Genomic DNA, 15,951 nt, shown 5'->3' with positions numbered 1-15,951 from the left:
TGACGGTATAAAATATCTGTTTATGCTTTGATTAAGTCGGAGATCACTTGCTGTCTGCGTACAGAGTGTTCTTCCCACACGTGTGTAGTCATTAAAATCATTGTTTGACCAAGAGCTTCTGGACCATGGTGGTTTGTACTCTCCTTCCTCAATTTTTGAACCTTAACAGTGTGTGTGTGTGTGTGTGTGTGTGTGTGTGTGTGTGTGTGTGTGTGTGTGTGTGTGTGCATGATTTTAGTGTTTGAACAGTCATGAATTATCTTTAACAGCAGGTTGGATGTAATGTGTTAGAACTACCAGCAGGTGGGGATAAGAGACCTTTAAGGTGTTTGGTGCCACGCTCCACCTTCAGGTTTAAAACTAGTGTTAATGGAGTTTGAAGGTTGAGTTTGTTCCACGACTGCATTTCACTCACTGCCTCTGTTTGTATCTCTGTCACTGCAGGACCAACATGGAGCCAGAAGTCAGCGCTCTCAGGAGGCCGACAAACCTCACAGAAGAAAGGGAGAGAAAAAACACACCTGTGACGAGTGTGGGAAGGGTTTTACTGTGAGGGCTTCACTAAAACAGCATCAGGTCATCCACACTGGAGAGAGACCGTTCAGCTGTGACTTGTGTGGAAAGTCTTTTTCCTTGAAGGGTTCCCTAACAAGACACCAACTCATCCACAGTGGAGTTAGAGCGTACAGCTGTGATCAATGTGGCAGAGCTTTTACTCACAGTAGCAACTTACAGAGGCATCTAGTTACCCACTCTGGAATTAAGGCATACAGCTGTGACGAGTGTGGGAAGGGTTTTACTCACAGTAGCCACTTACAGAGTCATCTAGTTACCCACTCTGGAATTAAGCCATACAGCTGTGACATCTGTGGAAAAACTTTCAGCCAGAGAGGGCCCCGAAATAAACACCTACGCATTCACATCAGACATGATGTGTACTGCTGTGAACAGTGTGGCAAACAGTTTACAACAGATGCACACTTACAACGACACATGTTTACCCACACTGAGGAGAGACCTTATCGATGTGACCTGTGTGAGAAGACTTTTAAATCTCCACATGACCTGAGACAACACCAACAGATCCACACCAGAAAGAGACTCTACAAGTGCAGCTACTGTGAGGTATGTATTTATATTGTTATCTTGTCATTTTAGCCTGACTGTTTGGAACAAACAAAAGACCCTTATGAAAAGGACACCGAGGGAACAGTTTACCCTGCCCGGGATGGGGTTACCGGGGCCCCGCCCTGGAGCCAGGCCCGGGGAGGGTGCCCGAGGGCGAGCGTCTGGTGGCCGGGCCTTAGTCCATGGGGCCCGGCCGGGCACAGCCCGAAGAGGAGACATGGGCCCATCCTCCCGCAGGCCCACCACCCACAGGAGGCGCCATAGGGGTCGGGTGCATTGTGTGCCGGGTGGCGGCCAGGAGCGGAGGCCTTGGCGGACTGACCCCCGGCTGCCAAGATTGGCAATAGGGACATGGAATGTCACCTCTCTGGTGGGGAAGGAGCCTAAGTTAGTGCGTGAGGTTGAGAGGTACCGGCTAGATATAGTCGGGCTCACCTCTACACATGGCTTGGGCTCTGGAACCAGTCTCCTGGAGAGGGGCTGGACTCTGTCTCAGTCTGGAGTTGCCCCTGGTGAGAGGCGGCGGGCTGGGGTGGGTATTCTAATATCCCCTCGGCTTGCTGCCGGTACGTTGGGGTTTTTCCCGGTGGACGAGAGGGTTTGTTCCCTGCGCCTTAGGGTCGGGGAACGGGTCCTGACTGTCATCTGCGCTTATGCGCCGAGTGGCAGTTCAGAGTACCCAGCCTTCTTAGAGTCCCTGGGGGGGGTGCTGGAGGGTGCTCAACCTGGAGACTCTGTTGTCCTGCTGGGAGACTTCAATGCTCACGTGGGTAACGACAGCGAGACCTGGAGGGGCGTGATTGGGAGGAACGGCCTCCCTGATCTGAAACCGAGCGGTGCTTTGTTATTGGACTTCTGTGCTAATCACAGTTTGGCCATAACGAACACCCTGTTCAAACATAAGAGTGTCCATAAGTGCACGTGGCACCAGGACGCTCTAGGCCGTAGGTCGATGATCGATTTTGTAATCGTATCAGCAGACCTGCGACCATATGTTCTGGACACTCGGGTAAAGAGAGGGGCTGAGCTGTCAACTGATCACCACCTGGTGGTGAGTTGGATCAGGTGGCGGGGGAGGACGCTGGACAGACCTGGTGCACCTAAACGCGTAGTGAGGGTGTGCTGGGAACGTCTAGCAGAGGCCCCAGTCCGCGAGATCTTCAACGCACACCTCCGGCAGAGCTTCAACAGCATTCCGAGGGAGACTGGGGACATTGAGTCCGAATGGACCATGTTCAGCGTCTCCATTGCCGAAGCTGCTGCATTGAGCTGCGGCCGCAAGGTGGTTGGTGTCTGCCGCGGTGGTAATCCCCGAACCAAATGGTGGACACCAGAGGTGAAGGGAGCCACCAGGCTGAAGAAGGAGTCCTATCGGGCTTGGTTGGCCTGTGGGACTCCGGAGGCAGCCGACAGGTATCGACAGGCCAAGCGGAATGCGGCTCGGGCAGTGGCTGAAGCAAACACTCGGGTGTGGGAGGAGTTCGGAGAGGCCATGGAAAAAGACTTTCGGACTGCCTCGAAGAGATTCTGGCAAACCGTCAGGCGTCTCAGGAGGGGAAAGCGGTGCTCTACCTGCACTGTGTATAGTGCTGGCGGAGCGCTACTGACGTCGACTGAGAAAATTGTCAGGCGGTGGAAGGAATACTTCGAGGACCTCCTTAATCCTACTGACACATCTTCCAAGGAGGAAGCAGAGTCTGGGGATGAGGGGAATGACCCGCCAATTTCCGGGGGCGAGGTCACTGAGGCAGTTAAACAACTCCTTGGTGGCAGAGCCCCTGGTGTTGATGAGGTCCGCCCCGAGTTCCTGAAGGCTCTGGACGTTGTAGGGCTGTCCTGGTTGACACGCCTCTGCAATGTTGCGTGGAGATCAGGGGCAGTACCTGTGGACTGGCAGACCGGGGTGGTGGTCCCCATCTTTAAGAAGGGGGACCGGAGGGTGTGTTCCAACTACAGGGGGATCACACTCCTCAGCCTCCCTGGGAAAGTCTATGCCAGGGTGCTGGAAAGGAGAGTTCGTCCGCTAGTCGAACCTCGGATACAGGAGGAACAATGCGGTTTTCGTCCTGGTCGCGGAACACTGGACCAGCTCTTTATCCTCTCCAGGATACTTGAGGGTGCATGGGAGTTTGCCCAACCAGTCTACATGTGTTTTGTGGACTTGGAGAAGGCATTCGACCGTGTCCCTCGGGGTGTCCTGTGGGAGGTGTTGCGGGAGTATGGGGTGTCTGGCCCATTGCTACGGGCCATTCGATCCCTATACAACCGTTGCAAGAGCTTGGTTCGCATTGCCGGCAATAAGTCGGACTCGTTCCCGGTGGGTGATGGGCTCCGCCAGGGCTGCCCTTTGTCTCCGGTTGTGTTCATAATTTTTATGGACAGGATTTCTAGGCGCAGCCAAGTGGCAGAGGGCTTTCGCTTTGGTGGCCTCAGAATCTCATCTCTGATTTTTGCAGATGATGTGGTTCTGTTGGCTCCATCGGGTGAGGGCCTCCAGCTCGCACTGGAACGGTTCGCAGCCGAGTGTGAAGCAGCGGGAATGAGGATCAGCACCTCCAAATCTGAGGCCATGGTTCTCAGCCGGAAAAGGGTGGAGTGCCCACTCCGGGTCGGGGATGAGTTCCTGCCCCAAGTGGAGGAGTTCAAGTATCTCGGGGTCTTGTTCGCGAGTGATGGGAGAAGGGAGCCGGAGATCGACAGACGGATTGGGGCTGCAGCTGCAGTAATGCAGACGCTGCACCGGTCCGTCGTGGTGAAGAGGGAGCTGAGTGTAAAAGCGAAGCTCTCAATTTACCGGTCGATCTACGTCCCTACCCTCACCTATGGCCACGAGCTGTGGGTAGTGACCGAAAGAACGAGATCGCGGATACAAGCGGCAGAAATGAGCTTCCTCCGAAGGGTGGCTGGCCTCTCCCTTAGAGATAGGGTGAGAAGTTCGGCCATCCGGGAGGGGCTCAGAGTAGAGCAGCTACTGCTCCACATCGAAAGGAGCCAGCTGAGGTGGTTCGGGCATCTGACAAGGATGCCCCCTGGGCGCCTCCTGGGTGAGGTGTTCCAGGCATGTCCCACCGGGAGGAGGCCCCGGGGCAGACCCAGGACACGCTGGAGAGATTATATCTCTCGGCTGGCCTGGGAACGCCTTGGTGTTCCCCCGGATAAGCTGGAGGAGGTGGCTGGGGAGAGGGAGGTCTGGGCCTCTTTGCTTAGGCTGCTGCCCCCGCGACCCGGCTCCGGATAAAGCGGATGAAGATGGATGGATGTTTGGAACAACTCTGCTCATTAAACTGTGTTAGCATGTTAGCAATTCTACTGCATGGAAAAGCAGCTCTGAGTGATTATTCAGATTTTCCTTTCAGTTATGATTTTAGTATTACTGTAGTATTATGGTGGTAGTATTGTAGTTATTGCAGCCCAGTAAACTGAGTGTGTTAACTGAAACAGTCAAATGTAGTTGGACGTCTGCAGAGATGCTCTTTATTTCAGGCGACGTTCAGGATACAAATGTTGAAGGACTGACTTACACTGTCTTTGTGTCTTTGTTTAGAAGCAGAGCGACACAGATGGATCCAGTTCTCAACCCTGTCATCACTGTGGTGGTGGGAAAGACTTTCATTGTGACCTCTGTGGAAAAACTTTCAGTCAGCAAAAGACCCTAAAAGTACATCAACGTAGACACACTGGAGACAAACTGAAATACTGCAAAGAATGTGGGAGAAGCTTCACCACACCAAGTGAGTTAAAACGACATGAACTGATTCACAGTGGGGTTAAAAAGCACCTCTGTGATCAGTGTGGGTCATCCTTCACCACTGCAGGTCAGCTTAAAACACACAAAGGAGTCCACACAGGAGAGAAACCACACAAGTGCAGACACTGTGAGAGAAGCTTCTCACAGTCAGGTAATCGTAACATTCATGAACGTGGACACATGGAAGGAAACTACAGCTGTGACCAGTGTGACAAGAGCTTCAGGAATCTCAGTTCATACTCTGCACACAAACGATCCCACGTTACTAATAAACTGTTTCACTGTTACCAATGTGCCCAAACATTCACCTCATTGTCTGCTCTGTGCAAACATCAGCGCGATCACTCAGGGCTGAAATCACTCCCATCACTGGATCACAGTGAATCTGAAGACACAGAAAGATCCTCTGGTTTCTGTGTCGGACTCAAAAAGCTTGAGATCAGGCTCCACAGAGTTCAGATAGAATCATTTAAACTTGTGTTGAACTGAACTGGTTGCTGGGCTGAACTTCTACATAATACAGATCTACATGGGATCTTCTTTTCTGTGTTTTACTGAGTCAGTTTTGTCCTTTTTTCTCTGTCCTGGTTTTGCTCGTCTGTAAATGATTGAAACTCAGTCAAATAGTTCATTGTTCTCCAGCAAAACGTTTTGGAAACTCATGTTTAACCTTTAAAACTCTGACATGTTTTAGCACACAAGGCTTCATCGGGGAGTTCACTCATGATTGGACCATGAGAACAAAGGTTTTTAGTTCTTTCAAAGAGAGTCTTGGAGATGTTTGATGTTTCTGTTTTTCTGAAACCACCTGAAAGAAAAACTATTTTTCTTGCTTTATGTAGTGTGGAAGTTTTTAATGTTTCTTCATCTGTGATGTTCTTGAATGTGTTCACGTGAAGATGGTACAAATAAACTGTCCTTTCAGCTTTAGCTCCTAATTTATTCATTATTTATGGATGTAGCACAGCAGCCGTCTCTTGATTAACACATGGAGGGCTCGGGATCTGATGGTGTCGTCTCCCTAATTTGCCCACTCAGTAAATCTCACTCATGGCCAAGAAATTGAAATAAACCTTGTTTCCCTGCTGGATAGTGATCCACTGTAACTCTGCTCCTCCTTCCTGTTTAGGATTTCTGTGGCTGAAGTAAAATTCCCTCCATCCATCACTTATCCCAGCTAACCCAAAGTGAAATAAAGTTTTGCTGGTCTTAAAAAAGCATTACAATAATGGGCATTACCAATGCAAACTGAATGATACAGAAGATGAAAGAAGAGACTTTGATCAGTTAATAAAGCTCATGATCTGGATTCATTGTGGCTGCTACACAGATACTTCTGGGTCACTTCTCTCAGTTAGGAACCTTCCTCACCAAACTGACTGTTGGACCACACCCCTGGTTTCATGAGAAATTGTTTCAGCCATGATTTCTCTTCCTGTATTTCAGAGTAAAGACTGAAGTGACAAATGGAAGCATGTTTAAAAAACACAATGTGAGAGAGACGTTGAGGTCCTTAGAAGTTACCCTGGGTTTTTCTGTCACCCTGCTAGATGTTACACACCTTGTTATTGGACTGATTTCTACTGCTGGACTACTCCTGCGGAGAGTAACAATACTCTTACTAATTAGCTCCCTTTCACACCTTTGGGGATATTTATTTCTGTGTTTGCAGCGCTGTGAGCCAGAACAGCGAGAGAAAAATCTGCAACAGCGACGAGCCGAATGCTTACGTGAATCGCAGCAGCTGCACGTGTGCTACGCTGAATTAGAGGATATCTTTGCTCTGGATTTATATTTCTACTTTTTCATTTCTATATGATTCTTCTTGCATCTAAACAAAGATGATTCAATTTGCTAAATGTTGATGGCTCTTCGTGCTCAGGTGTAAATGAGACGTAATATTTGCTCTTGGTTTGGTTCTCCTGTACAGAACCTTGCAGTACAACAGAAACCTAAAAACATTATTTGTAGTTGTTATTCTTAGTTGTTCTGCTGCCTAAATACCACAGGGTCTAAATTGGTGAGCGTGTTTGCCACTATATTTGCCCTGGATGTAGATGCAGAAACTCTTGCTCTGTATTTGAGAGAGAAACTTAAAAGAGATGTGACCTGTCAAAAAATTGCTAGTAAACGTAGCAGGTTCAGCTCTTTCAAGGTTACTGCTGAATGTAATGATGTGGGTGAAATGTACAATCCTGAACTCTGGCCTGAAGGGGCTCTGGTCCGGCGTTTTTATGAACCTCGTAAGCTCGGTACGGTGGTGCCAAGCTCAGTGGATCCAGCAGGGGAGATAACTGCGCCTTCTGGTACCAACGTATCAACATGAAGATGTCTATTAGGATATTATCTTACAACTGTCATGGTCTACGTTTGGGACAGAGTGCAGGGGACAAAGCTCGACGGATTGTTGTGGACAGTCTGCTTGCAGAATGTGACATTTTATGCTTGCAGGAGACATGGTTGTCCAAACAGGACCTGGGAAAACTTAACTGTCTAAATGCAAGTTTTTTGGGAGTGGGGGAATCAACAACTGATCTCAGCACAGCTATAGTCAGAGGCAGAATACCTGGAGGGGTTGCTGTGCTTTGGGACAAAAAAAATAGACCCTGTGATAAAGCCCATTAGACTGGATGTAGACTGGTGTATTGGTATACAATATACACAGAACAATAGTAGTTTTATCATTCTTAATATTTATTCTCCCTATGAATCTTGTCAAAATGAGCAAGAATACCTCAGTAGGCTGGCTTTTATTAATGCATTTATTCAAGACAACGATACTTACAGCATATATGTTTTGGGTGATTTTAATGCTGATCTCACAGACAGCAGTTCTCAGTTTGCTGACCACTTAACTCACTTCTGTCAAGTTAATAATCTTATCCTGTCTACCAAAGTGTTGCTGCCTGCAGATAGCTATACATACATAAGTGAAGCCTGGCATAGTACATCATGGCTGGACCACTGTATCTGTACAGCTGATGGACATGCAGCTTTAGCAAACATGACTATCAGGTATGAGGTAACTGTGTCAGATCATATACCTTTTGGTTTTACTGTGAATGTGGAACAAATGCCAGCAACAACTGGAAACAATATTGCTACCAGTGTAAAATTAGACTGGTCAGCTTGTAGTGAAGATGATTTCTTAGCTTATCATAGTAATACCGATATACATCTGAACAACATTTCTTTGCCCAAAGAAGCTATTTTGTGCAAGGATGTCAACTGTAAGAATGCTGTGCATAAACATTTACTCTGCTCCATGTATGATGATATAGTGACTGCTCTGCATGAAAGTGGTACACTGCTTGATAAACAATATAAGCATAAGAAACCTAACATCAGACCTGGCTGGAAAGAACATGTATCCATGTACCATGATGAAGCTCGCATAGCTTATAAATGTTGGGTCATGGCTGGAAGACCTAAACAAGGCCCAGAATTTGAACAGAAAAAATGTGCGAATGCCAGATATAAGTACGCTGTTCGCTTTATAACTAAAAATGAGCAAATGCTAAGAGCAGTTTCTTTGGCCAGGAAAATGCTGTGTAATAATATGACAGATTTTTGGAAAGAGGTGAAAGCTCTTAATAACTGTAAACCATCTCTACCATCAACTGTTGAAGGTGTTTCTGGGGCAGATAACATTGCAGCATTATGGAGACAGCATTACAGTGCGTTGTTTAACTGTATAAAAAGTGATCCATATGAGGACAATCTTGACATGAGTAATGACACAATAAGTGTAAGGACACGTGAAGTATATGAAGCCATTCATAGGTTGTCTGATAATAAATCCTCTGGTTTGGATCACATCACTGCAGAACATTTAAAACATGCTAGTGTAAGGCTAGCTCCTCTTCTAGCGCTCTGTTTCACTGGGTTTATGATTCATGGCATATTACCAGACTCAATGCTGTGTATTTTACTGGTACCAGTTATGAAAGACTAAGCTGCAAAAGTGAGCTGTTTGGATAATTACAGGCCGATTGCACTAGCCAGTATTTTATCTAAGGTGTTAGAAAGAATCTTGTTTGATAGAGTTAGTGAGTTCATCTCTTCTCTGGATAATCAGTTTGGCTTCAAACCAAAGCACGGCACTGACATGTGCATATATGCACTCAAGGAAATAGTCAGGTCGTATAGGGCTAAAAATTCATCTGTCCTCATGTGTTTCATTGATGCCTCTCAGGCTTCTGATCGAGTGAACCACAGAAAACTTTTTGATAAAATGAAGAGACGCGGAGTTCCTCAATACATCGTGAGGATTCTCTCTTACTGGTACGCTCATCAGAACATGCAGGTTAAATGGGGAAGCAGTATTTCTGCCCCCTTTGGTGTCAGCAATGGTGTTAGACGGGGTGGGATTTTGTCTCCAATTTTATTTAATTTATATGTTGATGATTTGTCCATACAGCTGAGAGCCTGTAACACTGGGTGTATATTAGGTAAAGCACTGATAAATCATCTCATGTATGCAGATGACCTGGTTGTTTTTAGTCCAAGCAGTGCTGGGTTACAGGATCTTCTTAATGTCTGTACTGAATATGGTGTACAATATGATATGAAGTACAATGCTGCTAAAAGTGCTGTTTTGATATGTAGAACCAAGCAGGATAAACAGCTAAATTTCCCTTTGTTTAAACTGGCACAAAAAACTCTTGAAGTTCATAAAAAGGTGAAATACCTCGGTCACTTTATTACTGAGCAAATGAATGATGATGATGACATATACAGACAACGGTGTAAGCTCTATGTGCAGGCAAATACTATTGCACGCAAATTCAGCTTTTGTTCACTTCCAGTTAAAGTGGCTTTGTTTAAAGCGTATTGCACACCGCTATATACTGCCCCCTTGTGGTCATCCTACAAACAATGTAGCATGCAGAAGCTGCATGTTGCATATAATGATGCGATGAGAATCCTTTGCAGGATACCTAGAAGTGGTAGTGCCAGCCAGATGTTTGTAGCTGTGGGTGTCTGGACTTTTAAAGCACTTTTAAGAAAGTTAATGTTCAATTTTAGAGAACGACTGGATGGTTCGAGTAACAGTATAATTTTAGCACTCACAGATCCGACAGTGAGTGGTTCCCGTTACTCATCCAGTCTCAGAAAGCACTGGTTAAAGTGTTTGTGTACTTATTGATTTATTTTAAGTAATTGTGTTTTATGTATATTATGGTTTTATATTTTTACAAATGCTTTATATACTTATTTATATACATATATATATATTTAATGGTTTATACCTTGTGTTGTGTGTGTGTGTGTGTGTGTGTGTGTGTGTGTGTGTGTGTGTGTGTGTGTGGGGGAGTTGTGTGTTTTTTTTCTTGTCTTGTTTTTATGGACATGAAGTCTGCCAATAAAGATTTAATTGAATTGATTATGAAGTTATTGAGCTGCACATACGTTACGACCTGCTTAAGTTCGAGGTCACAGCGTCTGTAGAGCAGCTGGAACATAATGAAGTCTACAAGGTTAAAGTTTTCTCTTCAGTTATTGTTCTTTCTGCTGCTTGGTTTGATGGATCTGAGAGCTTTTGTTTTTATTATTGTTATTATAATTATCATTAATATTTTACTCTCTAGAAGCTTTAAAATAGTGTTTGTGTTTGAAAAAATTGATTTAAGAATTGAACAGAAACATCTGTCCTTCTGAAAATCGCCCAAAGGCACGGAGACAAAGTCAAAGGATGCAACCTGTAACTTTCTCGTCCTTCATGTCAGGACCATCATCCATGATTTATATAAAATGCATATAGCAACAGTAGCACTTTAGTTTGGACTTTATGATTTCTGTAACTGGAAAATATTATTTTGTTTAAAGACAGAAGTGACCGCATAGTTGCAACATCAAAGGGAAATATTAATTAATTAGCATCAAGTATATTTGTTGCTTAAGCATTTGCACTATAACTTAAGTAGGATTATAACTTTTAAGGAAGGAAAGATTTCAGATATTTAGTTCACTGTTTCAGTTATTTTATATGAAATTAAAACATTTACGTTGGTCAAATATGATGCTCTAAATCAAATAAAAGTTTGAAAATAAATGATGTATTTTTAAATGCTGCAACAAATGTTCACAAAAAGTAACTATAATTAAAACCAGTTAAACAAAATCATATGTTTGAATCATGCTTAACCAAATGCCAGGCTGGAGAGCTGAACCTAAAGTATACGTAGAAAGATTTCAACATGTGAGCAGTTTTTAATGTTTTTATCACATATAAATGTCACAGCAGTGGGTCCTGGCCCAATGCTTTGTGTTTTTGGTTTTCTTTGACTCTTGTTTTTCTTGGTTTTTGTTCTTCTTATTTATCAGGCTCTCAGTAATCTTAGTTCTCCCTCCCTCAGTGTTCATTTCAGCCTGTGTTTAGTTTCTGTTCCCGTGTCCCACGTTTCATGTCGAGTCAGCCCTGTCTCTCTGTTTCCTGTGTCTCCCCAGTCAGCCCCGCCTCCCTCGGGCACTCATGTGTGATACAGAGTAATAAACCTGACTACATTTGCTACACTCTCTTTATTACCTGTTACTTTAAAATTCATACACTAATTATGTCTGCCCATCTCTCTAATGTGAAGGTCAAAGGTCAACATCCCAGTGACATAAGAATAATCCCAAAGGGGCAAAGGCAGCGGTTAATTTAGCACATTTAGCATTAAGGGTACAGCAAGGATATACTTTTACTTATTGTGGCAGGGGTGTGGTCTCTGGCCTGCTGCAGTGGAGGCTGGTGGCGGGACGTTGGACGGCACAGGTGAGGGTGATGGAGCTCATGACTCTCCCCTTTATAGTGACGGAGGAGACTGGCGTGGGGGAAGCGTGTAGTGGAGGAAGCCGAGGAGAGAGCTGGTTTCTGGCTACAAAGACGGCGTCAAACCAGAAAAGATTGCTCGTGGTCAAATAATGTGTCAATCACCTGTGAATCAAACTGTGTGTGGCTCAGTTCATGTCACAGTGTTGTTTAGTATATCTTCACTTGTCTCACTCTCCTTCTGTTCTGTCCATCAGGACGATCCTCAGCGCTTACACAGATCCTCCATCGATGTTTTGGATCCAATCAGTGATCAGTTCTACGAGGAGGCCTGGATGTTCACCAGCGCTCGCTACACCTCCATCTACCAGAAGGTGAGTGTACTCCTTTGTACTCAGATTAACATTTTACTTCTTAAAATACATTTTCATATATGAGCTTTCTATTATTTCATGGCCATTTAATCAATATTAAAATTACAAGCATATCAACAAAGGTGAAGCTGGTTTTTTCCACTTGCTGTCACACAGTCATGGAGGAATACAATAAATACATAATCAGTCATAGATCCTGAACAATGACATTAAAAGAAAGTCTGTGGCTCTAAAAACTAAACAGTATAAAGACATGCTCCAAGCTGCTGTTTCTCTCCTACTCCTCTAGGTTTTCCACTGTCGGCCATCCAGCGATGCTGGAGGGCTACCTGGCCAATGGTGGCCTACACAAAGAGGTCCCGGCTCGGAGGAGCTGAAGAAGATCCTTGCCTTCCTCGTCAGTTTCCTCTTCAGTTCCTATCCCAACAAAACCTTCTTGCACCTATTAGCTCCAAAGAGGCTATGGTGCCCGTGGAGGTCTGGACCTGAGGCCTGTGCTCATCACGTGGATAGAAAACACTCTGACACCATTCTGGAGGTCTGATGGGACTCTGACCAAAACACAGATGAAATAAAACTTGTGGCTGGAGCTTTTAAAATGACTTTTTCACCTCATAGATTAATGCTCATGATTGCATGTTAGCAAGACAGCATCTCCCCAAGGTGAAACTCTCAGGAGACATTTACTCTTAAACTGTAATCTGGTTGAGACTACTTGAGGAGATCTTAGTAGCGAGTATGTGGATTTAGTCTCTTCACCAACAGCAGACAGACCCATGCCAAGAAAGCAGACATGTTCTCAAAGAAAGCCGAGAGCAGAGATTGGAAAAAGCTAAAAAGAAAAAGCTGCAGCTTCAGACGACTATCTGCCTGTAAGGCTGAAAAAGTCCAGTTACGCTCTATTTTGGAAAAGCTCCCAGTTTTGGTAACCTGGACTTTTATTTCCCCTCTTCTGCTACAGATGTTGACTGTGACCTCAGAGGCCAACTGGACCACACAGCTGCAGCAGGAGTGAGGGAGAGGAGTCTTCATCCAGCTTCAAAGAAAACATCCAGGTAAAGTGACGTGGATCAGCGGATAAAGCCGTCTCCACTTTCAAAGGAGATCCTCTGAGAGAGAGACTCTCTGAGCCATTTTAGCCTCAAATTATAGGACTTTATAGTACAGCAACACTTTTAAAGGACAAAAATAACATAAACTGTGACTGTAATACAAACAAAGTATTGCATGTGTTTTTAAAAGTGTTCCTCCGATGGGCAGGATATCACTATTAGACTGTCCCACCAGCCAACTTCAACAAGAGACCACAGCAGCATTCAGTGATCAGCACAGATGTTCCTCTAACACTCAGCATCTGATCCCTGTTGGTCTGTGTGCTTCTGCTTTTGCTCAGTTAGAAACCCTGCAGCAACCCGACCCAAAACTGTGTCTTCTTGTTGGCCTCAACGTTGAAGTGTCAAACGTCCAACATCTGGAAAGGAAACCACGCCAGTGTACTGTGATGTTTCACCAACATGTGGCAGACGCTGGTCCTGCCTTTCATGCTGACATCAGCAGAGAGCCCCGCCTACCTCAAAGCCTCCCCTGTCATGTATTGATCAGGATGATTATGAAGATGAGCGAGTGCAAATAAGACTGTAAAAGTCCACGAGCAGAATGTTTGGATGCTTTCTAATGATTCATGAATATCATGAGAGTGTTTGAGTGTTTTGTCTTTTCTTTGCTGACGTTTGTTACTAACAAAGACAATTTACGCTCTGTGTGTGTTTTCATCCTTACCAGCCGCACTCTAACTGCAATGAAGGAAACAAACTGTAGAAATGGTCGACTCAGTGACTTCATAAAATATTGAAGTGGTTCAGGTAGAGCCAGTTTTTAAATGACCATGAACACTGACCGTATTGTATCTGTACAGCATGTTTTTCTATTAGACAGATTTGTAACAGAGGCCTTGCTCTCAGTAAGTTTGAAATCCTTGTCTGATTTATTTTGTAATCTCTGATCTTTGTGTATCCTGCTCAGTTTGCATGCTGCCTGTAGGAGTTTCTGTCTTTGTATTTGAAGAGAATTCATTGAATATACTCAGCTGCTTCCCTTTGGTGCCTCACACATCACTGAAGTTTTTCAGTGTCCAGTTATTTGTTTTTAATAGCTGTTTGAATTCTCTGTATGTTTGACCCTGTAGACTGTTTAATGGACTGCTCGTCTTCCTGTTTGTAACCACTGCCTGTTTAGGACTAAAGATTTGGATTTTTGACTTTAACACAGCCTCTGCGTGTCGTCCCTTTGTGTCCTCGTCCTCTGTGAATGTGTCACAGATGTTTCCATGATAATAACACAGCTTTCCCACAGTGGCTTGCAGCAGCATTTATTCACAGCACATTTGAGAAAGGTTCAGATTAACTCGATGAGTTTATATTCAGAATGATTCTGACAGTGGGCCACTGTGAATTGTGATCTTTCATCAGGTCAGTGTTTAAGTTCAGTATTTCAAAGCAGGAGCTATGAACAGTCATCATGTTGGCATTAGAATTATTATTATTAATCATTATTAATAATGTCGTTACTCATGTATAACCTTGATTAGTATACATGAATTTTATCAATAGTAAAAATAATGAATAATTCATGTATAACTTTGATTGTGTTTTGTATATTAATTATATTTAAATAGAGATGTTGACCCTGTCTCTACAGTAGCATCAGTGTAACATACATTATTGGTCCAAGCTGTCATAAATGGGGAGCCTGATCCTTTATTATGAAAACATGACGAGTATTTTTCTTGTCAGTTGGGAAGAAGTTGGTCTTTTTTTCCTTCTTTTTGCTCAGTTTGTCTTTTCTTTGATAACTGAAACTCTGATCAAACCTACTCATGTTTATAGCATGTAAAAGCAACTGACAGTCCGTGGCATTGTTGTTTGTAGAGGTGCAGTGTAGTGGGAGCATAGATCAAAAGAAAACAGTAACATTTATGTAATAAAACATCTGAATGAAAATGAACAGGCCCTTTATGAACTTCAAAGGGATCTGAAAACAACACTTTTTAAAAGAGTATCTTGGGGTGTAGGTGGTCAAAATAGAAAACTGAGCTGAGACTTTAAGTTCAATCCATCCATTCGTTTTTACTTAGGAGGAAGAAATGTCAGGCTGGTGCAGGCTGGTTAGGTGCATGTGGTTATCTTTACCTAAATGAGTTCACTTTGTGGCTGCCAGGTTGGGCAGAAGTACCTGTCCCCTGTTAGGCTTAGTTAGGCTGTTCTCTTCTAATCAGACAAATAAGGCGATGACTTTCTGTGAACAGTATTTCTTATAACTCAGCAGTATAATGCATCATAAAACAATATCATTCATTCACAATAAATCAGCACTCTAATGCAAATCAGTTTAATAAATGCAATAGTTATCAGCTTCTTCTAATTCAGGAGAATAATGCAAACTAAAACTACATAATAATTCACAATCTTTAATTAGGGGTCTAACATGGCATAAGGTAATATTGTAATCCCACAACGGAGATATTTTTCCAAACTGCACGTGTGGACGGGATTAAAAACAAAGAAACAAAAACGGAAACTCTGTGTTTTCAAAAACACCCGTGTGGATGTAGCCAAAGAGGCGGAGCTCCTCTCTTCCATGAGGCTCCTCCAGACTCCGTCCTGCCAAAGTCTGATGGCATTTAAAGAGCTTAACATTAGGACTGTCTGGGGAAGGGAGTGAAAATATTCTACATCTGAAGTCCATGTCAGTGCTGACCACATGCACAGCAGCACTTTGGTTGGCTTCTGTGCCGCCGTCTTATTCTGCGAATATGCAGGAGACTTCCAGAGCCTCAGAGTCTGAAAGAGAATTTGATGTTTGCTCTGAGGACAAGTTTGAAGTGCAGCAATGGAGCAACGTAAAAGTCCTTCAAACAGCACTGCAGAGTTATTGTACACAGCAAA

General features: G+C 44.2%; 1 protein-coding gene across 4 annotated transcripts; it reads left to right on the top strand.

Annotated features, from left to right (window-relative positions):
- Nucleotides 1-11,628: 11,628 nt before the first annotated feature.
- LOC146672525 (phospholipase D1-like) lies at nucleotides 11,629-14,270 on the top strand. 4 transcript variants are annotated; one of them, XM_085386983.1, is made up of 4 exons: nucleotides 11,629-12,007; nucleotides 12,297-12,545; nucleotides 12,969-13,062; nucleotides 13,405-14,270. In XM_085386983.1, the coding sequence occupies exons 1-3, from the start codon at nucleotides 11,786-11,788 to the stop codon at nucleotides 13,020-13,022; spliced, it is 525 nt and encodes a 174-aa protein (XP_085243109.1). In that variant the 5' UTR covers nucleotides 11,629-11,785; the 3' UTR covers nucleotides 13,023-13,062; nucleotides 13,405-14,270. The 4 variants fall into 4 exon arrangements, 2 of the variants coding, with proteins under 2 accessions (XP_085243109.1, XP_085243102.1); XR_014908207.1 differs by having other exon boundaries at nucleotides 11,631-12,007; nucleotides 12,297-12,879; XR_014908209.1 differs by having other exon boundaries at nucleotides 11,631-12,007; nucleotides 12,297-12,879; nucleotides 13,401-14,270.
- Nucleotides 14,271-15,951: the final 1,681 nt, after the last annotated feature.

Source organism: Rhamphochromis longiceps, linkage group LG3 (genome assembly GCF_057381845.1).
Source record: "Rhamphochromis longiceps isolate RC_006_pf linkage group LG3, R_longiceps_female_GT1.1, whole genome shotgun sequence".
Lineage (NCBI taxonomy): Eukaryota > Metazoa > Chordata > Actinopteri > Cichliformes > Cichlidae > Rhamphochromis > Rhamphochromis longiceps.
Note: the sequence above shows the minus strand (reverse complement) of the source record. Positions and strands in the feature narration are given on the sequence as shown.